Source organism: Hippocampus zosterae, chromosome 11 (assembly GCF_025434085.1).
Source record: "Hippocampus zosterae strain Florida chromosome 11, ASM2543408v3, whole genome shotgun sequence".
Lineage (NCBI taxonomy): Eukaryota > Metazoa > Chordata > Actinopteri > Syngnathiformes > Syngnathidae > Hippocampus > Hippocampus zosterae.
Window position 1 is genome coordinate 20,893,558 of NC_067461.1, and position 26,181 is coordinate 20,919,738.

Here is a 26,181-nt window from a genome sequence, read left to right on the forward strand (position 1 = left end):
TTCTTATTAGACCTCAGCAATAACTTCATGTATCCAATTGAACTGAAGTGTACCCTTCATGTGTTCAAAATGTTTTATATCACGTTTTGTGACGTATGTGACAAACGTTTTAAGAATACAAATATATTTTGCATCAAAGATGTTTATTTGTTCTGCTTCCATTGTAATATATATTTTTTAAAACAGCTGATTTGGGGCCGAAGGCAAACTGCACTCAAGTCTGGCACTGGTCGCAAGTCATACTACATTTTTTTATTGCTTGATTTATTGAACACATACACACGTTGAAAACATGCACATTAAATTATTACGATATGAGGTTATTTATACCCCCCAAAAATCGCTAAGTAGAACAAAAACAAACATAACAAAACACAAGAACTTTTGATAGAACCAGGCTTACCTGGTTTGTGAACTCTTTCGAGACGAAAACAAATAATAGCCTTTAAATCCGCGCGCTGATTATCTTATCAATGGACTACCCTTGTATAACAGTTTCACATATAGTCATTAAACGTGTGTATATATTATTCATATTTATACCTGATTTATATATTTTTGTAACACTATATTTCTGAAACTCCTTTCAAACACTGCAAGTGATTCAAACCGTTTCAATTTATTTACATAATTATTCCATAAATTAACACATTTAACAGACATGTTAGTTCTTATCTTTATTTTTTTAAGTCACTTGAGCAACTTAAGTGATATCAGCAATCCTCTCTAATTTCACTCAGCTTCTGAATACTGCAGCACAGGCGGTTATTGTATGCTATGTACATTATTTGTCCTGTTTTAGATTCAACTAAGTCGTAGAATTTGAGTGTTTAGTTTGATAAATAGCTGAATGGTTGGTTATGCATAATTTGAACAGTTGATCGTTTGTATCGCTCGTTTTGTCGTTTATAGATTAAGATATCCTTTTTTTTTGTCCCGGAATGGGGAAATTACAATCAGAATTCAGAAAGGAAAAACGCTGGGTAGGGAGAGGGAAAAAAATTGATTGAGTACAGTATTTGTTTTGTCCGTATTACCCAACATAATATATCACTTATGGTAGTAATAATGAACGGTATAATGTGTCCATTATATATATATGTTCATTATGTTTTTCCTTTATATATGTTTTTGCTTGGTTTTCTAAAGAATACTTATAGGTTTGCATAGTTTACTTTTAACATGAGATTTCCAGCATAGTTTTGCATCAGTGACGTCAAGAAATTGAATTTCATGTTCTATCTATTTGAATAGTCTACGATGATCTTGACTTGGTGTGTGGTTTGTATGGTGATTACAAGATTATAACATTTGTTTTATTAAATAAATTACATATAAATGTATTTCTATCAAACCAAAAATTGATTTGTATGAAACCAGTTATTTAACATATTTAATTCTTTTTCAACAGTAGTCAGAAATTGCTCGATATTTTCTACTCATTCATCTCGGGCGACTCCTCTCTTCTCCTCCCTATCACTAATCTATACACATTAATCTACAGACCAGACACACGCAGCAGGATTTGTGAAGAAAACATTGCACACAGTCTAATACTCTAATCCCTATCATGAAATTATTTTTTCATCCCTCACATTCTCAATTTTCTGCACAGCCAAGTGGAATTGTTTCCGATGATTGTTTTGTCTGGAAGCCCTTTTTAACATACATATAAGAGAGAAAGAAAAACCTTTATTAGTCTCACAATGGAGAAATTCCCAATTCACAGCAGCAAAGTTATGAAAGTAAGAAGTAGAACAACAAATTATAGGAGCTGCCGGAAAGGCAGCCACTCTCGCGGCGCCATTTTGAAGTCAAAATAACAAAATAACACAAGACAACAAATAGGACACAGACAGTCGTTCAATCTTCACCAATTTTCTGCATACACTTTGTTGTCTGAAGCAGTTCTAGATGAAAGAGGAGAGGATCAAAGTGTCCTTTCTCCAGTGGATCAGAGACGTCATGCTGAAAATGTGCACACGTCTGCTACAAGCTAAGTTTTGAAAGCAAACACAAAGCTGTAGCATCCATTGACGAAAAGAGATTAGTTTACTTCTCCTGTCCCACATAATCCGCTTCAAACTCCAAGCCGCGACTCCCAGCTCCAAATCCGCATCGGCACTCCGCGCCAACGCTCCTTTCTTCTCATCGTCGGCTCCTCAAGACCTCCATCCATCCAGCCGCAGACCGTTCAACACCACCGATCTCTCCGCTGAACAAAGCGGGGCTGTGAAAAATGCTGCCCATTACAGGCGCAAGACACAAGCGCCCCGGGACTGTCCAGCAACGACAGTCAAATGGCGCCGACATTCCTCCAGTCAAAAACAGTGCTGGTATACCCATGCTGCCCATCCTTTGATGAATGCCGTGGCCAAAAAATGCTGAAAAAGGTCCACATCAAGTCCACACGACGTAACAACAAACACAAAGTGACAAAAGAAACACAAGAACAACAAAAAAAGCAAGGCTCATGAGAGCACTTGCTGACGGCTGCCTACTCGGGCGCCATCTTGACTTCAAAGCATACATATCCATAGTTCTTAATTATGTTTTATGTATTAGTACGTATTTGGTAAAGTCTGAGTTCTTATTTTTCCTTGGCCTAAGGCATCAATCTGCCTCATTTCAGCAAAATTGGACCTTTTTGATTAAGACAATTAGAGGGGAATTCAGAATAGCATGATGCTGTATGGAATTACCACAAAACACATAGGAAGCATCCAACCAAAGTACTGATCTTAATCAATTCATTTTCTTAAAACTGTTTTATTCTTTGGCTTTTGACTATTGTGTTTACTGTTTTATGTTATTTGTTGTTCTACCTGTAACTGTCATTGTCTTCATATCTGATTTTTAATTTATGTACAGGCACGGCAACCCAGCAAGACCAACATGATGTTGTTGCTCCACTAGTAGCTGGTAACACCAACAAGACTCCAGCTAGTCACCAGCTATCACGAGCTCCTGGCTGGACCCCAGAAACATGCTTGGGTGGCTCTCAGAATCGGAATCATCTTTATTGGCCAAGTATGTAGAACACACAAGGAATTGGTCTCCGGTGTAACCTAACACGCAGCATTAGTATCATCATAAACAAGGACATGACAGATAAGTACGGAAAAATTAAGTATGGAAGGACATTTCGTAATGTAAGTGAACCGTAGTGCGGTAGTACCACCCAGTGACAACTGTGAGACAATGTGCAAAGTGTCAAGCGGAGCTAAAGTGATCAGTGGTAGAGTACAATACTTTAAAGTGACCAGTAGCAGTATTTGTAGGACAAGAAGTGTGCAATTGTGCAGATGTCCTTGAGCGATTTGAAGTGTCTGGTGCGGTGGAGTATATGTCAGTGACTGTTGAGGGAGTTAATGGCTAGAGAGAAGAAGTTTAAGTGTCTGCTGGATTTGGTGCGCATGGATCGGTAGTGCCTGCCTGAGGGGAGTAGATGGAAAAGGTGCTGGGCAGGGTGTGGGGAATCCAGTAGGATTTTCCGTGCCCTTGTTTTCATTCTTGCAGTGTGCAAGTCCTCAAGAGTGGGTAGGGCGGTGCCAATGATTTTTTTTTCTGCCGTCCTAACTGTCCGTTGAAGTCTGATTTTGTCCTTTCTTGTGGCGGCTCCAAACCAAACCGTGATGGAAGAACACAGGATTGATTCAATGACCGCTGTGCAGAACTGTGGCAGGCCATCCTTCCTCAGCAGCCTCAGGAAGAACATCCTTGGCTAGGCCTTTTTCAGGATGGATTTGATGTTGACCTCCCACTTCATGTCCTGGGAGACTGTGATTCCCAGGAAATTTAAGGTCTCGATGGTTGACACAGGACAGTTGGATAGTGTGACGGGCAGCTGTGGTGAAGGATGTTTCCTGAAGTCCACGATCATCTCTACATTCTTGAGCGTGTTCAGCCTTAGGTTGTGTCAGTGACCACAAAACCATACTGGTCTACACTGTGTTTGTTTGTTTGTTTTAAGCAGTGGCGGTAATGACTGTCATCTTCCTTATTGACAAATCTCAGTGTAGAATATATCCGTCCATTTTCCAAACCACTTTATCCTCACAAGGGTCGTGTGGGGTGCTGTGGAGCCAGTCCCAACTGTCTTTGGGCTGTAGGCAGGGGACACCCTGAACCGGTTGCCAGCCAATTGCAGGCCACACACAGACAAACAACCATCCATCCGTGCTCACACTTTGGGACAATTTTGAGTGTTCCATTAACCTGCCTTGCATGTTTTTGAACTGTGGGAGGAAACCGGCGAACCCGGATAAAACACACAGGCACCGGGAGAACACGCAAACTCGACAAAAGGAGGCCGGAGCCAGAATCCAACCTTGCTCCTCTGCACTGTGAGGTCGATGCACTAACCACTGGACTACCTGGCCGCCCCAGTAGAATAGATGTTAACGTGCCAAAAATGTGTTATTTCACAAGTTTTTGTTTTTTCTATTGCATGTATGGGTGCCTCTGTAGTTTTATCATGACATAAACTAAATAAATTTACAATCAATGGATTACTTCATATTGACATAGACACACTTAATGGAGAAAGACTATGTTTTAGTGACAGACCAAAAGTTAACACAACACCAGTAAACAATCTTTAGAAGTGTTGCCAACTTGCCAAAACCGATAAATGAGTTAGTCTCACAGTTCCATCTTTCCATAGAATTCTCTTCATCACAATTTGTAGGCCAATCTGCAAAATGCTGATTAAAATGCACGAATAGCCATACTCTTTTGAAAGTTGTGAACAATTAAAAGGCAATGTTATGAAACAAATAGTATGTGAATCCTTTGGAATTACCTGAACTTACTTTTTTCCACCACGCATGGTAAATATTTACATAGTGTGTTCAATAAAAATACATGAGAGCATATTGTTTGTGTAGTATTAGGTCAAGCAAACTGTGTTCGTCTATTGTTGCGACTTGATGAAGATCAGAGCACATTTTATGACGAATTTATGCAAAAATCCAGATAATACCTTAAGGGTTCACATACTTACATACTTTTTCTTACAACTGTATTTTACGATTGCGATTAAAACATAAAACCCAAAACATTTGACCGGGGTACTACTGAATGCTGTCTCAGATCATCCGCAATCACAAATATTTGCCACAAAATTTATTAAAGTGCATTTTAAGGAGAACAGTACTTAAAAAAGCTGCTATAAAAAGTCTCTACCATAGGCAACTTATAAATGGTATTATCCCATCTGGATTGAACTGGTAGGAGAGCTACACGGTTGAAGTTGTGAAACCAGCTACTTTTTTTTTTTTTTAACTGAACATTATGAAGACATAAGAGTTAAAAGTACATATTGGTTTCGATTTGGATTGGATACAACTTTATTGTCAAATATACAAGGAACACACAATGCTAACATCCCCGGAGATTTTTTTTCCACCTTGTGGGGTATGTGTCACAGTATATGAAAAAGTCCACAGTTCAAATTCATCTCGTCAGACACCGGTATAGAGTGATAGGAAGTAAATGTACAGAAGAAAAATGGGATAGATGAGAAGAGGCTTCTTTGTTTTAAATTCATCGCCAACCAGCAGTGATGCAGCGCTGTAGGCGGCCCAGAAAACTCCAAACAGCTGAAAAGATCAAGCAATGATAACCATCACATCTGATTTTTTTCATTTTATATTAACAAACCTAAGAGCGTGTTAATCAAAAGCACATTTTACAACAAGTATGAAACATCCATGTCACATCAAACAAAACAATGCTGCTTAAATATAATTTAACCGGTTCTTTTTACTTGTCCGACTGCACCTTTCTTATTGCGGTCGTAGGTTGCAGAGCATTTGAACACACTGAGGTGTTCCGAATGGTTTTCCCCGCTTTTGTCGCTTAGTAAGGTCGTCAAGATGTTGCAAAAGATTTTGAGTATCATGTATTGAACAACTATAGGAATGATGGTAACCTTCACCCTTTTGGGGACAGCGGTTGCTACAGTGGACAGCTTATCATGTTATCAGGTTACAGGCTGCATGAGAGTTAAGAGTCAACATTAATACCTCTGTGAAAAGAGTTTATGAGAACTAGCTCTTATTATCCAAGGCTCGACATGTGTGGTTTCGCATCCCAGTATGCAAGGAAAATTTGCATTTCGTGCCACATCAAAACACATTGAACAGCAAAACTGAGAATCAACTGCGGGCTGGACGTCAAATACTCGTCGGCAGTCAGAGGTGTGGGCGAGCTCGGTGCTACTTGGAACACACCAGGGAACCAGCAATAAGCGGTGGGGGAAACTAGTGCCATCGGTAGCATCCGCTACTCTTTAAAATTTTCGGGATCACGACGTGTTACTTGCGTAACAAGTTGTGTTCAGTGATTTCTGTAACATTTGTCAGCACTGCGTTTTTTGCGGTGCTGCGTTTCAGTTTGCAGCTTGATCAGGGTGCTAAATTCCAATTATGACTCGCCAACTGCAATGCCGAGCCACTTATTTCGAGCGTTGTTGTGCGTGTGACTTACGGCTTAATTACGCTTTATAAAAGCAGTTTATTTCTATTTTCTATATTGTGTTGTACATCTCAGGATGCCGGCGCATGAACGTCATTGACTCACTTTGATGAAGGTCGAAACCACCTCAAAACCTCCGATCACAAGAAGAAATGGGGCTATAACAATTAGCGGAAGAAGGGAATATCCAATCACTCCTAGGACCTGACCGTAGGAAACCTGCTCAAAACAAGTCTCATTAGAACAACACTTATCACATTCGAAAAAGTGTGGCGACTAAAAATCAGCTAAACTTACCTCGCCGCCAAGAACACGTGCCAAGAGAAAAATTGTTAGTGATCCAAATATCCAGATGGTGATGATCCAGGAAACCACCTGCCAATTCAATGCAGCGTTTCAGTTTCAGGGTTCTTTTAATGGGCATTTGAATCAGACAGCTTGGCACAATGCCCATCATTACAACTTTTACAGTATATGTTTTTCGTGCCAGGTGAGCCAGGTACAAAACCAGTCAAGGTAACTCTGAGAAAATCACAGCTTTCTTTGGCATGCAATATATCTGTGGTAATGCAGTCAAATGGCTAAGTATTTTTCCAGATTCCCTGTCATCCTGACCAGGATCTGGGGTATTAAAAAATGGATGGGTGGAACCATTTTCACTCAGTACAACAGTTCAGTATCGCTGAGTTCAAGAAAGTATGGAGAACAGTCAGGATCACAAAAGCAACTTAAAACTGACAAGATGTTACTGCCTTTATATTCCACAAGTGTAATATGAATCAGAATGCAGTGTTTAACTTGTGAGGGCGCACTGAACATATTATTGTAAAGAAAATGTTGGGTTTGACTTCCTCCTTAAAAGCGTATTGAATTATACATATTAATTGGGAATGGTTATTCCTGAGTACCAGATTGGCCCGAATATAAGACGGTCCTGATTATAAGACGAACCCCTCTTTTTCAAGACTCAAGTTTGAAAAAAGACTTTTTGAACTCCAAATTAATTTTTATACAGAAAATAATTACAGTACATCTGAAACAAATGATGATAACAATATATTTGAGAGAAAAAGCATGTTAATTCAAATCTCAATACCTGAACATTTAAAGATGTAAACTAAAGTGCAACAACATTTGTAAATGAATGGCTTTTGGTTTTTGGAATGTAAATTACATCATAACTTCTCCTCAGCTGCCGGTTAACCTGGCCGATCTACGACCCACTTTTCTCCAGATTGTCGCGACGTTTCTTCATTTTCTGTTATCTCTTCTATTATTTTCTTCTCTTTTCTTTCTTACTGCTATTTTTTTATTTATCTTCTTCGTGCTTCCGCTATTTTTATTTTTATTCTTCGTGACATGGGTTCACTTTGGCCTGAGGAGTCAAGTTCAGCATTCGCTTCAATGATATCTGGCGCCATCTAGCGTCGTGAATGGGAATAATGTCTAAACCCCGAATATAAGACGACCCCCACCCTTTCAGTCTTATTTCAATGCAAAAAACACCATCTTATATTCGGGCCAATACGGTAATATGGAAATGTGGAATAGTATTGAATGATGAGTCATACAATGGAATGTTGTTCAGCAATCATATAGAGCTTTATCTAATGAGCTGAAAAGTTTAGAGTTGGAATGATATCAGTCTGTTAAAATGTGGAATTAAGAGGTTAAAAAAAAGTGATTTTTTTTTAAATGCCGAAAAAAATCATCCTAGGAATGCGCTGAACAATTTTGAATTGCTTAACACTAACCTACCTCCCTCCATAAATGATATGGATAATAAAATCTAAAGTGATGAGATGAGCCTCAAATGGTTTTGTGGAAATTGGAGATGCAGTTTGTAACACATCTTCTATCATATAATGATCTGCTCACCCTAAACTGTCCATAGATCGAGATCATAGAGAAGAGTAGGACCACAGCAAGTGGGCCCCAGAAGTCCGGGTTATCTCTGACCACCTGTCTGTTGTAGCCCAACGATGGCATTGGCATAAGCACACACCGAATCTTGTAGTAGATGTCCTTCACGTCAATGTCCAGCTCATCACTGATCACACATACATCATCACATTTAATGACACAAGAGTTAAATGGATGAATGGATTTGCATACTGAGACGACAGTCAAATCACATAACAACTAAAGAAAAACATGAAGTGCATCCCTGTGTAAAAATGCTACAGAAACCTAAAGTTTCACCAAGCTAGGTATCCGTGATATTTATCAGTATATCTCGACTGCTGACACTTATGTCATGTTGACATAAATAACACAACTCAACAACAGCCAGTAAGCATTAGAAAGTGTTGAATGACTCGAAAAATAAAGTCGGCAACAACAACAGTATTCGTTGGATAAAAATAATATTTTCCACCATCCAAAAATTGTTTCGGGCATTCACACGAGCCAATTTAGGCAAGTACAACAGCCTAGAAATACTGAGTAATAAATCGATTGTCCACTTTCTCCATAGTTTAGTTAAATGTCCATCCTTATTTCTATTGGCTAATCATTGTCATAAAATGTCAATTTTCTTTGTGGTTCTTTTTTATTTTACGGCTAGTTAAGCTTTCCTACAATGCTCTGTCCACACAAGCAATGACAACCACATTTGTCACAATTAAACATCTTACACAACAATTTAACATTGCACATCTGTCTACAAAAGGGGTCATCAACTTCAAAATTAGTACTCAGCATCAAAAAGGTTGGTGATCCCCGGTTTAAGATGTGTAATTTAAATTTGCAGCAATACCACAAGTTTGTCTGTGGTATTGATGTGTGATGTGGATCTCCTAGAAATGGCCACATTGACTCTATAGGTGTGCATTGTAATAGCACAAAAAAATCATTGACTTACAGAAGAGGTTTGTTCTCCTCACCATCATCTTCTTCCACTTCCAGCAGCCAACCGTACCCTCGCTGTCGCAGGAAGGCAGTGGCATAGGGGTCTTTACCACTGTCACTGCCCATATTGACTTTGATCTCAGGGGCAGCGATTGTGCCACTAAGCTCTGTAGGATACAGATGATGATTATTTTTCATTATTTATTTGAAATATATTACAAGTCATTACTGAAAAAAAACAATGCGACTGAAATACTTGAATTAATTACGTAATTAGATGAATTCAAAATGTATACAGTATACTTGACCAGTTGAGCATTAATACATTTCGCTTTAATCTAATGTCACTGCATAACTTACCATCTAAAAAACACATTGGTCAAGCTAGCATCGTATTGCTATGTAATCGATCAAACATAATGTCAAAAATATATATTGGATGACCAACTGGGTTTGTGTGAACATCGACCATTCGTCACTGCACGTCCACATTGGGTTTAGTAAAAATGATTCCAAAGCCATGTCATTGCTACATAACTAACTATGCGACATTAATCTGGAATTTCTCCATTGCGAGACTAATAAAGGTTTTCTTAATCTTAATCTTACACTTCACGCAACACGTGAAAATATTGTTGACAACATTCGTGACAAAACAATACCAGCATAATGACGCCAAGTGATGTATTCTTGGGCCTCGTATGCTCGCAGGCAAGCTGAATCGCCGTTAGCTTACCTTGCGCCTCAGTCGAGGAGACAAATGTAAAGTCTCCGTTGTTGGGAGAAAACTGCATGGTTTCAATTCGAACGCGTCAAATTCACAAAAGACCATTCGAATAGGAAAGTTGGGAAATATACCCTGGGGTCGCTGTCATTAGCTACAGCTCTTTTGGGTGTTTGACTATCGCATCTTGTTTTCGTCTGTTGACTCCGTGAAGGAAAGCGGAAGTGCAGAGGATGCTGGGAAATGGGACACGTCTCATGATGCATTCAAGTAATGTGAACTCAGTTTGGAAATTGGAAACGTCGATAGGGAAAGAACCATCACGTGTGATGTGTTTTCTGTGGTGGTCTGTGCTTCTGTTGTCTATCAAGCATATTTAGTGGCGGTTGTGGTATGAATGTGGCCTCGAGGTTCTGACAGCGCACGTCTGGTGATGGTTTGAGGGCATGATTACATATTAATATTAGTTTTATTATCGACAATCATCCCCATTGCTTTCACTCATCTTTGTAAGCTGTGGTTCGCCAAACTGAGATAAATTTTAAATGGCGCAAGAGTACTTTAATTTTTAATTCATTTTAAACATCGTTTTACTAAACTGAATGGTTTGTTTGTCTATGTGAGCCCTGGGATTGGCTGGCAAACAGTTCAGGGTGTACCCCGCCTACAGCTGGAATAGACTCCAGCACGCCCGTGACCCTTGTGAAAATCCCCAACTTCCTGAAGATAGCTGGGCTAGGTTTCACTATGCCCGAAACCCTCGCGGAGGATAATAAATGAATGGATGGATATTATATATTCATGAAAACTCTATTTCATATTCCAGTTTCCCACATTCCAAAAACAGAAACCGGAGAACCCGCAGAATCAGACATACAGTGATGAGGCGTGCTTCCAATAACGTTTAGGACTCCGCCTCTTCCGCCTGTTTATCCAATCGTAGCCATTCTTAGCCATTTGCCGCTAAAACTAAACTACTGTATACCCCGTCATTTCCTCGTGCATTGCAGTCAGCTACGGATTGGAGCGTGAACTAACCGAGAAGAGGTATGTTTTCAAAATTCTTCTTTGTGCTATTTATGTCGGACTGCCTTTCTTACTCATATCATCTATTCATATTACCAGCGAAAGCAAACGGTCAAAGCACCTAATTTGGGTTCCATACCGCGTGTCATGGTTGATGCGCTGATAATTCTGTTTAATTTGACACACGTCCAAAACGATGAAAAGGTTTCATACTATTCTTTTCTTCACTTGCTGGTCACGACTGTAACTGCTCTACTTCTGCACCGACTGATGTCTAAGCATTCCAATCGTGTAAGAATAAACCATTTTGTGAGGACGTAATTTTTCTTTTTTTTGCGAACGTTACTACATTTCACAGGAGTGTACAATAGATTTTGCATCGATTCAGGAGGTCCTGAACACTCAACAAGTTTTTTTTAACTTATCCGTTGGCAATCAGAATATCGTTCAAGTTTTCACCTGATCAATCCCGTGAGGGAAATTTAGAAGAATTAAAGTCACCTGCCTCGATGACAAATGGTCCGCTTTGTAGGTGGTGACTGATGAACGAAGAGAAACATAAATTAAAATTTTATCGAATGCGTTGTGTCTGGACTTGTAGTGATTTGAATTGTACACTTGAAGAAAATGTCCTGGTGGTTAAGATATAACAACACAATTGAGCTAAAAATAAGTACAGTAAGCATCTTGATTTGACGTATGGGATAAGGTGGCAGATATTCGCCTCCTATTGGATAATTGATTTCAGATGGACACGTTTATACACCACACACAGTGCTCTTCAAAATAATAACAGTGCAATGTGACTAACCAGAATGTCCCTGGTTTTTAGTATATTTTTTTATTGTTACACGCCAGACAAGTTACCAGTAGGTGCAGTAGATTCTCAAAACAAACAAGACCCAGCATTCATAATAGACACGCTGGGTCTTGTTTATTTTCTGAGAATCTACTGCACCTACTGGTAACTTGTCTGGCATGTAGCAATAAGAAATATACTAAAAACCAGGGATATTCTGGTTAGTCACATTGCACTGCTATTATTTTGAACAGCACTGTATATGCAAATCCACCGGTTCCAAATTGCGAGTATGCAGGGAGCGGTCCACCGCACAGTGCATCCCGCATAATTGCAGACAGACATCAACAAATTCATTTAATTGTAATTTTTTCCCCGGAAACTTTTCTTTGTGATTTGCTGAAAAAAACTCACCTATTTCTGTTTTCTGCACAGACCAAAGAAAATAAAATGTATTACTTTGGTGCTGTGTTGTGGAATCTTAGCTAAAATGAGTTGAGGGGTTTCACTTGACAAAAGTAGTGATTTACTTCTATCTTGTGGCATTGTGGGCACATCACCTTTTTAACGATGGGGCATCAATTATACGCAGATTATCGCAATTACTTGGTTCCTCACCAATAGCAGGGGAACACTGTATTTCCAAAATCCCCCAGCTTTACTTATCATTAAAAAAAATGTACTGAACATTTGCTGGAAATGTACCACCCCTTTGCAACCCTAATTATTTGAAGTTTGTGTTTCAGTGTGAACTCCGAACATGGGCATCCCTGGCCTACTGCAGTTCATCAAAGATGCAGGAGAGCCAATCAATGTGAAGAAATATAAAGGCCATACTGTGGCTGTGGACACATACTGTTGGCTTCATAAAGGAGCATTTTCATGTGCTGAGAAGCTCGCTAAAGGAGAACCAACTGATCAGTAAGTGTATTTGAAGATATATTGGTTACAAATTCTTCATTTGCGAGTGTGTTAATGTTTTTTTTTGTTTGTTTGTTTTTTGTATGTGCCCACTTCTAGGTATGTATGGTACTGTATGAAATACGTGGACATGCTGTTTTCCTTCAATGTGAAACCAATTCTGGTATTCGATGGACGTAATCTACCTTCAAAACGAGAAGTGGAAAAGGCTCGCAGAGAGTGAGTTTAAACTTTGCAAATACTGTATATCAGGGGTGCCCAAACTTTTTGGGCCGAAGATCTACTTTTCGATCAACTAACCTCATGGGATCTACCCTTACCGAAACACACACACACACGCACACGCACACGCAGACCTACCCACATGCGTACACGCACACGTACCTGTACCAGTACAAGCACACGTACCGTACGCGCACACGCACACGTACACGTACACACACACACCATGATGAGAAACAGCCTGAAACTGAGGCATGCGATGCACTTTTGCAGCCTGTTAACGATCGTAGCTCACACGTACCGTTTTAAAGTACTTCCCTGGGCCCTCCTCGGTTCCTATTCTTTGCCCGTGCCCTCGGTAAATTGTACACGAAGCAAACTCTGAATGAGAATAATGTCGATAAAAGATAGAGCGCAACAGCTCAAGCTGTAATTGCAGTCTGCTGAGCGCAAACAACTTCCGGTGACGTCATCACGCGCCACCATAAATTCAAGATTTATCTGCTTTATCTTATTTTTTAAAAAAATTCTTTTTTTGAAAAGGAGACTGACAGGATGATTATGGTGCAGCGTACATTAACACTAAAAATATATTACTAACATACATTAATAAAATATATTATTAAAATGTACAAAGACACACAAATGGTTGTTTTTTTTTTCTCCTCGACACTCTTCGGATCTACTTGGGACCTGTTTTAGATCTACCGGTAGATCAGGATCGACGTAATGGGCATCCCTGCTGTATATGAATGGAGATCAGATGCTGTAGAAGTGTTGGACTTTTTATTTGGGCCCAACTGATATGGAGTTTTGGGGCCGATGCCAATTTCTGGCAGAAAAAAATTGAGCGATTAATTTAAATAGGATGAAATACATAATACATGTATTTGAGTGGGCGTCAATTATATACAGATTTTCGCTATTGATGCACAGGCCTGGTCCTTATTCTCTGGGAATAGCGGAGGGTCAACTGTAAATATATTGCTGGGTCTGACACCCTTTCTGGTTGGTGGCCAGACAATGAGCGTAGTTGTGGTAAAAACTGTCAGAACCAGCACTGGCCTTGATTTAAAATGATATTTAAAATGAATAATTGAATGGTTAATTTCGTCAAGTATAATAAAAAGATGTATCGATATTGAAGATGTTGTTTGCAGTTGTATTTTTATTTTGTGTTCAGACTTTACGAAACACCTTGTAGAACACAAAATTAAATGAATTGAAAAATATATATATAATGAAACAAATGTCGAGTGGCTAAAAAGAAAAGTCCCAATCAAACTGTGTTTGTCAACTTCTTTTGAGTGGAAGTGTAAATTGGACTGGCTCTGGTTTTTACTTTGGAAAATGGCAATGTGTTTAATATCACAGTATTATTTCTGATATATCTGAGTTAAAACTTGTGGATTTCAACATTGCTTATTGTAGAGAAGATGTGATGAAGATATTTGTAATATGTTACATAGAAATAACACATTAAAACAAGTGTCTTTGTCATTGTAACCTGGCAGTATTGATTGAAGTTCTATTGCAGCATCAATCATTTTCCCCACCGAAAAATCAAACATACCATACTCGCATTTAGCTTTAATCCCGTTTTTTGTTGAGCTTTGATACGATATATCGAAAGAATAAATGTCATTGTATTTGCAAAATATATACCATCACTGTGCATATACTGTATCCATGTGCCCCCCCAGGCGTCGAGAAGCAAACCTCCAAAAAGGCCGGCAACTGCTACGAGACGGCAAACTTTCTGAGGCCAGAGACTGCTTTACCCGGTGTATCAACATCACTCCAGCCATGGCACATAATCTGATTAAGGTGCCCACACTCTCTCTTGTGTTCCTGCTTTCTTCTGATTTGTGCCCACGTAGTGCTATGAACGTCTGGTGTAGTTTCTCAAACAAAGAAATGTTATTTTGCGGTCTGATCAACGTGATACCTTTTCAATTTTGCTGTACACGAATCCTACTTCGCCAAGAGATCTTGAATAAGAATACACTACAATGAGATAGAGGGAAGTGACAGTAAGTAAATTTAAACAGTGAACAGTTTTCAATATACTTTTTGCCGCCGGTTTTATTTCTTCAGTCTGATTATCAAATGCCGCTAGGTTTTAATATATCACTAACAACCACATATACTGTAAATATAGGATTATAAATGACACATGTCTGTGGGTGTGTAATTTATTAGAATGTAAACTACGTCAATATGAGTTAATGTTATTTTTGTGTGGATTGTTCTCAATAGGCTTGTAAGAGGTACGGTACACCCTGGACTTGACAGAACCTAGACAAGCAAACATACATTCTTGCATTTACACTGATGAACTGTAATGGGTCTTATAGGAGGAAAAGGGAGTATCCACTTCATGTCAAGCTCCAGACTTATGGTACAGTAATGCGAGTCGCGAAGAAGTAACACTCTTGGCGGTGTATGTGTTTTGTTGTCGAAGGCCGCGAGGGCGAGGGGAGTAGATTGTGTCGTGGCCCCATATGAGGCTGATGCTCAACTGGCATACCTGACCAAGTCTGGTTTGGCTCATGCAGTCATCACGGAAGACTCTGACCTTCTGGCATTTGGCTGTAAAAAGGTATTGAAAGAAATGAAGATCAATTAATGCTCAGATGCGATAGACACGGTGGGAGAGGTGATAATATGAACCATAAACTGTAGCTTTCGAACCGCTCCATTTCATATTGAGGGCTCTGTCTCTCAGCTATAGTTTTAGCAACAGCACCCAGTGCAAAAGTACAATAGTTACAGTATAGTAATAATTCTATGAAGAGTGGCCAAGAGGTGAGCTACAGTTTGTACTTAGCAACAATTCAATCAAAAGCAGTCATAATATGTTGCTGGCTCATGTATGACTTGCCAGATATTATCACAAGTCAGACAAGATCTTTCATAACAACACAGGTGATCCTAAAAATGGACAAGGAGGGAAACGGCCTGGAGATTGACCAGCGCAACCTTGGTCGATGTCGCTCCCTGGGCAACGTTTTCACGGAGGAGAAGTTTCGCTATATGTGCATACTCTCTGGCTGTGACTACCTGGCCTCTCTGCATGGTATTGGCCTGGGCAAGGCCTGCAAGCTGCTGAGACTGGCAAAAGACCCTGATATCCTTAAGGTGAGATCACTTTCCATTCATATGTTTCACTTTACATATGCACAAAAATGCCTAGGTGGCGAGGGCAAAGAGGAAATCGCTGAGAACCAGGCATGCATGCACTGAAACGCAATGAGATGCAGATAAATAATGGACAGATTCTCTGTAAAATAAAATCTGGAAACTCCACACAGAAAGGCCTGAGTTGAAATGGCATATTCAATTTAGGTGCTACCTATTGAATTATCAGAAATACTGAATGTGTAAGGCTAGTTTCTGTTTCACCATTTCTATTACCTTTGCTCGACATGTGGCAGATACAAATTATTACCATTCATTTTCTGATCCGCTTATACTCACATGGGTCATGGGCGTGCTGGAGCCTATCCCAGCTGTCTTCGGGCAGCAGGCGGGGGAAATCCTGAACTGGTTGCCACGGCACACAGAGACGAACAACTATCTGCGCTCACACTCACACCCGGGGACAATTAAAAGTGTTCCATCAACCTGCAATGGATATTTTGTGGGACAAGTACCCGGAGAAAAATAACGCAGGCACAGGGAGAACATGCAAACTTCATACAGGAATGCCGGAGCCCGAATTGAACCCTGCACCTCTGCACTGTGATGCCTGGGTGGTAACCAGTGGACCACCGGACCTCCCTACCAAAGTTTGTTCAATGAAATGAACATTCTTCAATTAGCAATCACATGTTATGGCCAAATTATCTAGGAAAAGAAGAAAGTCAGTTAGATGTAGTATTTCATATTGAATTATTACAGTCCTGGTTTGTTTTTGATTTGTTTACGACTGTCCAGCCATGCAAAGTTGCAGGCCTACAAATAGCACCAAATGAAGGGATTGTCACGTGCCACAAGAAGGCATGATTATAGCCGAGCAGGTTTTTTCGCACAAATATTTCCTGTAATTATGACTTCAATGCTGAGTTAGTAATACTGTAGACTGCAGCACATTCCGATTTGCGTTCAAATTCAGGTGCTGAATTACCACTGTTGAAGCGTTTGGCATTACTTGTTTTGCATTGTGCCGTCTGCTTTTGGCATCAGGTGATCAAGAAAATGGGCCAGTACTTAAAGATGGATCTCGCAGTCCCTGAAGAGTACATTGAAGGATTTGTCCGAGCCAATCAAACCTTTCTTTACCAGTTGGTATTTGATCCTGTCAGCAGGAAGATTGTCCCCCTCAACCCATATGCAGAGGACATCAACCCGGCCACTCTCAGTTATGCCGGAGTGTATCCTACACGCTCGTGGGATAAATCTGAATTGAGGTTTAAACGTTTTCGGAAACTGCAAATTTCTCAATAGTTTTCTACACACTTGGGCAGCACAGGTACCTTAACTGTATCGGATGTAGGCCTGTCGGAGAAGACACAGCCTTGCAGATGGCCTTAGGGAACCTTGACATCAACACAATGGAGAAGATTGATGACTTCAACCCAGACAATCCTATGACACAGGTACCTGATGCGTTCTTTTTCCCCCGTTAACAATCAAATGGCTGACAATGTCAGCGCGACAATTCCTTTCAACATAAAGGGGCGCGCGGGTGGACCCGAACCCTCCCTATCACACTGGAAGGTGAAATGGAGAAAGAGAAGTGCAAAGGTTGATGGCCACGGTCAAAGAGGCTTGTTTTAAGAATAGAGACAGAAATGCCCTCTTTGATCCAGAATAACTCCCAGATCTCTCCCCAGCCCGCAAAACACCGCAGTCGCAGCTGGAATGAGAGCAGGGTCCCCGGTCCTGCTGGGCTCAGTATTTGGAGTAGTAGTAGGAAGGTGACGTCAATTGCACCGGCCCAGCCTTCTGCCTCCCCTGACAGGCCCCCGTCCACCAGGGGGAAGGAGAGAGTCATCAACCTGGCTAAGGTCAGGCTTCCCTGCAAAACCGTGCAAGTGAAGAGACCGCGAGAAGGTGAGACAGTCACATGAAGCTGAAATACATCCCGGCATTTATTTATACTGACAACATTTACTCACTGGAAAAAAGATATGTAACATGTCTAACAGCCATTTTTTAAAATAAAGTCGAATGCATTCATGCATCAAAACAACGCGAGTATGGTTATCTTCTCACGATTCTGATCTGAAGTTGTGGCAGTAAACCTTAATTTCTAGCAGGGGTCAACCAACATGGTGCCCGTGCGCACCAGGTAGCCGCCAAAAACCACGGGCTTTGTTGTCAAAGTTATCATTCAAAAATATAAAGACTTGCCAACACTTTATATGAATAAAGTATTGCACATTGATATTAATTATTCCTACATTGGTGGAATATTATTATAATGAATAATAATATTAATATCATTATGAGAAATCATGAACATGATCTGTCTTCACACACACTACAAGTAACAAAAATTGAACACTCATAGGATGCCATCCGGTTGGCATCAGGCTGGCTGCCCAGTAGGGGAACAGAGGCCGGACCACCTGACACTCGCCACAGCTCGAGCCCGCCCAGTCCAACCATATCCCAATGACTGACTGAAGTTTACTCCTGGAGGTGCTTTGCCAGATTAGATTTGAGATACCGACGCTCGTTCCTACCGACTGCTGTCAGGCTGATGAATAAAAAATAACAATCATAATAATAATACTGTAATAATTAAATGATGTAAAGGAAAATTGTAAATAGTACTGCGATTTATCCATTTTGTGTTCATATTGCATTTAATTGAAAGATGTTTGTTGTTTTTTTCTCTTCTTTCTACATACATTCTTGCTGCTGGAGGCTGTAAATTTCCCCAGTGTGGGACGAATAAAGGATATCTTATTTTCTTATCTTATCTTATCTTATCTTATGAAAGCAATGTCAAATTGTGTGAGAATGATGCTAGAGAAAAGTGTGACAGCTTGTGAACCAAAGCATCCCACATCATGTGGTCAGCATGTTTGTGCAAATGGAACGGACTCCTTACTTTTTTATTGATGGTACCTGCTGACAGAAGTAACAAGCTGAATTGTGAGATGTATTTGTGCGTTGTTCAATTTAAGCCAAATGCTACTAACTGGCGGTTAGAACTGTGACTTTTTCTCAACTTGTGAATGGTTGATTAGCAATACTGTATGCGCCTTGTGAACTCAGCCTGGACAGGCTCTAGCTCAACCACCAATTATTTGGGCGCATGAAAAAAATTATTTCATCAGATAATATACTGTACATGTCATGTCTTTCGGTTCATGTTGACCCTTTCCGGGACAGCGGTTACTGCAATGGACAACTTGTCATGTCATCAGGTTACAGGGTGCATGAAAGGGTTCAATATCCCAATAATATCGATATAGCAATGGTCGACACCCACACGGGATATCAACAATTTTTTTCAATATTGTACAGCCCAAATGGAAATGATTTTGGTCTGTGCACTTTGACTGAATTTGCACCTTCTCCTCTCTCCCTGCCACAGACAGGAGTCTATCAGATCAAGATGTTCTGCAGCAGTACTCCTCCATTGTAAAGCGATCCAAGTCAGACCAGCAGCCAGAAACATTAAAGTTAATACCAATCGGTCTGCCACGGCCACGCAACCGCTTTGCCACACTCCTGCAGAGGAGGAACCAGGATGTCGATGACGAAGACCAGGCCATGAGCAGCAGGTGATCTTTTTTTTTTCCTCCATTTTTACCTTGAACAACAGGAAGACATATTAGCAATGGTGATATTCATATTGATGGTATGTTTTAATAACAGTCTTTTGTCTTCAGTAAAACTGCTGGAAACCCCCCCGCCCCCAACCGATTTCTCAACAATAGGGATTTAAATTTTTGTATAAGTATGCAGCAAGATTAAATCTCTCTTTGTTTCCGCATACAGATTCTTCAGCAATTCCAGTTCAGCTGCCATCAATATAAAGGAATCTGCTCAGGTGGGTTTCGGTCAGAGTGTGGGGCCCCAAGCTACAAGCCTTCTTGAGCACACTTCCATGCCCGACTGCTCAGAAGGGCCCGAAGCTCCAAGCGTGGAAACACCCAGCCCACCTCCTTCTCCGAATCGCACATCCCCCCATTCAGGCAGTCAGGGCCTCAGACTCTTTAACTGGTCAGACGGTTCGCCCCCGACTGATCGATCACAGACACTGAAGTCTAGTTTAGGCCTGGATGGCCTGCAGCAGTTCCAGTATAAGAAGGACCGTCTCTCCTTATCCACCAAGTCCTCAGTTCACAGAAGCCCAAAAGAGGATGACAACCTCAAAGTCTCTCTTTCTTCCCAGTACAGCGCCTATTTTTCCCAGTCCCAGCCTTCCCTTGTTTCTTTATACAAAGAAGAAACACTCCACTGTGGCCACAACTTCTCCTGTTCAGTGCCCGTAAGTTTGTACAAATCTATACATCCTGTGGAGTTACGCCGCCTTTCCACATACTGTATATGAACAGATTTGCATGATTTTGTGCCTGATGTTGAAATAGTATTTCACGTTATCTCAGGAAATGGATTCTGAGTCCGAGCAGAGTCCCACGTGCTCCAACGAAGCCGGGGATACATTTGGAATGTTACAATTAAAGGTGGGTTTATCGAGCTGCGGCACCATATGTGAGAAAATTTGAATTGTGTGGGGTCCTCGGTTCACAACGGAGTTCTGCTCCTAGTAGGGGTTGATTAATTTGATTTGCCAATACTCACTAATCTTTCTTGCGTCACGGGCAGGTTTCACATAAAGACATGTATACAGTGAATCCGGGAAGTATTCACAGCACTTCACCTTGTCCATATTTTGTTATCTTACAGCTGCATTCCAAAATGGAATAATCACCCCCCAAACGGCCACACACACCACCACAGAATGACAATGTGATTTTTCTTTTCTGTAAATTAATCCATCCATCCATTTTCCGATCTACTTTATCCTCACAAGGGTGCCTATCCCAGCCGTCTTCGCGTAGTCAGTGGGGAACACCCTGAACCGGTTACCAGCCAATTGCAGGGTGCACATAGATCGGGGGTCGGCAACACGCGGCTCCAGAGCCGCATGCAGCTCTTTAGCGACATCTAGTCTTCCCTTTCTTCCCTTTCTAGTCTAGACATCTAGACATCCCTGGAGCTTTATAAAAAAATGATTAAAAATGTTAAAAAGATTTTGATAGTAGGCTAATATAGCTCAAATATATATATAGATACACATTGCAGCTCCAAAAAAGCAGAGCTGTGATGTTGGTTTTTTAAAACGCACACTTTATTTATGCTTTTAACAGTCTCGACAAACACAGACACGTCTGCGTCCGACTGCGTACCTTCTCTCGCCTCGTTCGACTCGAGAGGCGTTCAAAGACGGCCTCTAAAAATGGAAATTAATGTATTGTACAATACATGCTGATTTATATAGCGCTTTCACAACAGCGGCAGCTGTAACAAAGCGCTTTACAAAACAGTTAACATAAAGTAAAATAATAAACACAAAACATAACATAAAACACGGACAGTCGTGCAGTCCTAACCACTTTTCCGTCACACGCTTTGTTGTTTGAAGCGGTTTGAGATCAAGAGGAGAGAATCAAAGTGTCCTTTAACCAGTGGTTCAGAGACGTCATGCTCAAAATATGCACACGTCGGCTACAAGCTAAGTTTCAAAGTCAACAAGAAGCTGTACCATCCATTGACAAAAAAAGAGATTGGTTCACTTCTCCTGTCCCATGGAAATCCATTTAAATTCCAAGCGGCGACTCACGGTTCCAAATACGCATCGGCGCTCTTCGCCAACGCTCCTCTCTCCTCATCCTCAACTTCAGCGGCCATCCATCCAGCCGCACCAACGCCAACTGTCCAACAGCGCTGACATAGCCACTGAACAAATCGGGGTTGTGAAAAATGCTGCCCATTACTGGCGCAAAAAACACAAGCGCCCCAGGTCTGTCCAGCACTGACAGTCAATGGCGCCGACATTCCTCTCAATCAAAATCTGTGCTGGTACAGGCGTGCTGCCGAGAAGGCGCAACCACCAAGCACAGATACTGCTCCTTTGACGAATGTCGTGGCCAAAAAGCGCTGAAAACAGTCCATATCAGGTCCACACAATGAAACAACAAACAACATGTGACAAAACAAAAGACAAAAACAGCAAAAAAGAACAAAAAAGCAAGGCTCTTGAAGAGCACTTGCCGAAGGCTGCTTACTCAGGCGCCATCAAACAAAAAACTTCACTTCACTGACAAAGAAATGCGAAAGTAATGCACCAAAACAAAAAATCAAGCGAGGAAATCAAAAAAGAAATTCTACGGTGCCGTTTGTGAACACCCAACAAAGGAATGACTAACATAAACAATTCTGAGACAGTCCTGTCTCCTACATGCATACAGCATATGTAAGTTTTATAGAAGGCTTTTATTTGTTTGCGGCTACAGACACTTATTTTTGTTGTCCTATATGGCTCCTTCAACATTTTGGGTTGCCGATCTCTGACATAGATGAACAACCATCCATGCTCACAATCACACCTCAGCCCAATTCAGAGTGTTCCATCAACCTGCCTTGCATGTTTTTGGAATGTGCGAGGAAACTGGAGTACCCTGAGAAAACCCACGCAAGTACGGGGAGAACATGCGAACTCCACTCAGGAAGGCCAGAGTTGAACATTTCACCTCTGCACTGTGAGGTGGACGCGCTAATCAGTCGACCAACGTGCCACCTTTGTGAATTCATTCCAACTAAAAAAAAAGAAGAAATCACATGTATTTGAGTATTCGCAGCTTTTGACACAGAGCTCCAAATTGAGCTCATCATGTTTCCACTGATCATCCTTGAAAGTTTCCTACAGCTTAATTGGAGTATAGTTGTGGTAAATTCAGTTGATTAAACACAACTTAAAGAGATAAACACCTATCTGTCTACACAAGATCCCATAGGTGATGGTGCATGACAGAGCTTAAATCACGCATGATCTCAAAATAATTGTGTGTCAACCGCCGAGACAGGCTTGTTTTGAGGTACAAATCGAGTGAATAGTATTCCTGCTGCTTTGATGGTTCAGATGAGTACAGTGGACTCCGTCATCTGTAAACGAAAGAAGATCCTAACCAGTAGGACTCTTCCAAGAGGTGGCCTACCATCTAAACTGAACAATCGCGGGGGAAGGGCCTTAGTAAGGTGACCAAGAACCTGGTGGTCCTTTGTGTGAAGAGAGAACCTTCCCAAAGGGACAACATCCCTGCAGCACTCCACCAATCTGGCCTGTATGCTCGAGTGGCCAGACAGAAGCCACGCCTTCGTAAAAGACATATGGCAGCCCACTTGGAGTTTGCCAACAGGCGCCTAAAAAATTTCACACCAGGAGAAAGAAAATTCTCTGATGAGCCAAAGATTGAACTCTTTGGTATGAATCCCAGGTGTCATGTTTGGAGTAAACCAGTCAGTGATCATCACCTGACCAATACCATCTCTAAAGTGTAGAATGGTGTTGGCAGCAGCATCGTGCTTTTGGGATGTTTCTCAGCCAAAAGAACTGAGAGACGAGTCAGGATGGAGGCAAATATAAATGAACCAATGTCCAGAGACATCCCGGATGAAAACCTGCTCCAGAGTGCTCAGGACATCAAATTGGGGTGAAACTGCCCAAAGACAGATGTGCCAAGCTTGCAGCGTCATCTTCAAAAAGACTTGATGCTGGGATTACAGTCAAAAATGCATCCACAGTAATGAGCAACGGCCATGGATACTCTGATACGTGTGACATTTTAGTTTACTGTTTTTAATACATTTGCAAAATATCCCCAAAACTTTTTGGGGTGTTGTGTAAAACTTTGAGGGGGGAAAATGAGTATAGTTTTCGCAGTTGATGCATTCCCAGCCGTCGTAACTCCTCAGTAAATTGGCCGACTGGAAGACGAAATGCGCAAAACGCAGGATTCACGCTTTAAACATCGATGTGGAATAGTGGAGTCAACTAATTGATTCATTGGTTCAACCCCTAGTTCCTACAATGACAATGTTACAAATGTGTCCACTAGCTGTAATGCAGTAATGCACCCTAATCTATCACTTATTTACATAATGCAATCGTGACGTCAGAAAGTAAACATTTTCGGGGTGGGGGGGGGGTCACTTGCCCTTGTCGTGCCATGTGAAGATGGGATTCATACGCTACTGTTAAATTGACTTCATTGTACACTGTTGGCAGCCTCCAGATACATTTTGGCCTTGTCGTGAACCAAGGATGGTCTCTTTTGTTTATGTCATGTCGTGATGGTCACTGTCGCAGCACGGTGAAAGACTGGTTGAGCGCATCTGCCTCACAATGCACAAGAGTCTAGTTTCGAATTCCTTCTTGTGTAGCGTTTGCATGTTCTCTTTGTGCTTGCCTGCCTTTTCACTGGGGACTCCAGATTCCTCCCACATTCCAAGAAACAGCATGTTACGCCATTTAAAAAAAAAAAAAGATAAACCACTGGTGTCAAACAATAGGCCCTTGGGCTAAATCCAGCCCTCTGTATCATATCATCCGAAATGAAAGACAATTTTAGTGGCAGCCTGTGAAAAGCTCTGGTGAGCACTGTGCCCCAAAACGGGAAAGCGACGGTCCGATCAAGGTTTTATGCTGCTGAGTTCGATACCATATCCAAATTTCCATCTCTTTGCTATTGAAAAACAGGACATGAATTCAAATTGACAGTACATAAAAACAATTGCATAAGCATATCTTATGATTCAGTTCCTGTTTTGGTCAGTAGCATGCGGTGTTAAAGATATTGGGAGGGGAAACTTCACAGCACAGAGACTGGTCTCGTCTTGGCTGCAGGCTGTAATGTGTGAGCTGGGTTTGATCATCTTTTTTGTTTGTTTGTTTTGTTTTCGTGATTGGCAATTAAAGGCATTTTGGATAATCTGCAATTTTTTCACTTGGTGGTGTTGTCACTTTTTCCTCCTAGTGATTTCGACATTACTGTCTGTGTTTTGAATTATTTTGAGGGGACAGTAAATTTACGGTTACGCAAGCTGGGCACTCTGTGCTTTCCATAATCAGGATAAGGACCAATAGCGATGTGCCAAGAAGTATCCCCCTCCTCCATACAGCACAACCTTTGTGCAACAGTGGTATTGATGTCTGCAGTGGTGTCACTAAAATCAGTCTTTAAAAAATATCTTATTTTCATTCTAAAATGGCATGACAACATAACTTGTAACGGAATATTTTTGGACAAGAAAATGATGTGGTATGCTTGCATTTTATATGTGATGGTATGTGTGGTACAGATTATGGATTTTTCCACACCCTCATTGTCTGCTTTCTCCTTGTTTCCCTTTCCCCATTTCATCAATCAGGTCACAGGTCTGTCAAAGCCCAAGAAGCTTAAAAGTCTGGTTAAAGCCACAAAGGTGCACACATTGGGCCCAGCAAGGGCCAGTGGATTGAGGAAGAAATCCTCCACAAACAACGCTAGTCTCCAGGCCACCATCAGTAGTCTGTGGAAAAAGTACAGCTTGAAAAAGTAACTTTTTTTGGAGGGGGTCATGTTTTTAAGTAATAGAAGCATAGTCTTTGAATGCGAAACTGATCGCACTGTACTTGAACCCTGCTGGATTGGAAGCCAGATCGACTGATTCCGACTCCATTTCTGTAAACAAACTGGTATTTTGACTGATCGTGGCTGTGATGCTTATATCCATGACTTGTTAAAAAAACCCTTGTATTTGTTTTTTTTGAGACACCGAAAAGACGACGTCTCGCAAGAAAGGAGAGCCGATGTCTGCGCTTGAATGCAATCTGTTGGCTAGTTCACAGCAGACAAATGCCTCACAATCAGCCACCTCTGATTGTTATGAATATTTCACATAATGCCCAGCACTTTTTTGTTTTGTTTTTGTTTTTACAACAAAGTTATATGTTTTGTCTATCATACGGTAAACACTGAAGGAAGTGGGGTGGCATGGTTTTTTTTTTTTGCAGTCAAAGAATGTGTCAGGTAGTGGAAGTGATTGACAGAAAATTCCCGGCCTGCATGCATGCACAAGATTGTGGCAATAATAATTATAGTTGGCTCGGTATTTCGAAGGTTTCCTCTGTCTCTGTGGAAATGACTCTGGA

The 26,181-nt window shown here is 41.0% G+C and overlaps 2 protein-coding genes and 1 long non-coding RNA gene across 5 annotated transcripts; 1 reads left to right on the forward strand and 2 right to left on the reverse strand.

Moving 5' to 3' along the window:
- Positions 1-3,952: 3,952 nt before the first annotated feature.
- Positions 3,953-10,289, reverse strand: yipf4 (Yip1 domain family, member 4). Of its 2 annotated transcripts, XM_052081168.1 has the most exons (6): positions 10,067-10,289; positions 9,344-9,497; positions 8,359-8,530; positions 6,778-6,855; positions 6,586-6,699; positions 3,953-5,603 (listed from the first exon to the last, which is right to left on the reverse strand). In XM_052081168.1, exons 1-6 carry the CDS (start codon positions 10,122-10,124, stop codon positions 5,466-5,468), a joined length of 714 nt encoding a protein of 237 aa, XP_051937128.1. In that variant the 5' UTR covers positions 10,125-10,289; the 3' UTR covers positions 3,953-5,465. The 2 variants fall into 2 exon arrangements, with proteins under 2 accessions (XP_051937128.1, XP_051937129.1); XM_052081169.1 differs by lacking the exon at positions 6,586-6,699.
- A 751-nt stretch (positions 10,290-11,040) lies between these two features.
- exo1 (exonuclease 1) lies at positions 11,041-25,903 on the forward strand. 2 transcript variants are annotated; one of them, XM_052081050.1, is made up of 14 exons: positions 11,041-11,101; positions 12,626-12,800; positions 12,900-13,019; positions 14,726-14,849; positions 15,487-15,624; positions 15,951-16,163; positions 17,211-17,398; positions 17,521-17,623; positions 17,861-18,080; positions 19,576-19,765; positions 19,983-20,034; positions 20,380-20,475; positions 20,594-20,671; positions 25,419-25,903. In XM_052081050.1, the coding sequence occupies exons 2-14, from the start codon at positions 12,640-12,642 to the stop codon at positions 25,587-25,589; spliced, it is 1,854 nt and encodes a 617-aa protein (XP_051937010.1). In that variant the 5' UTR covers positions 11,041-11,101; positions 12,626-12,639; the 3' UTR covers positions 25,590-25,903. The 2 variants fall into 2 exon arrangements, with proteins under 2 accessions (XP_051937010.1, XP_051937009.1); XM_052081049.1 differs by having other exon boundaries at positions 19,983-20,475.
- On the reverse strand, positions 15,500-19,654 carry LOC127610738 (uncharacterized). The gene is made up of 3 exons (XR_007965008.1): positions 19,553-19,654; positions 16,503-18,045; positions 15,500-15,614 (listed from the first exon to the last, which is right to left on the reverse strand). It is a non-coding gene; the product is annotated as an uncharacterized LOC127610738 (long non-coding RNA).
- Positions 25,904-26,181: the final 278 nt, after the last annotated feature.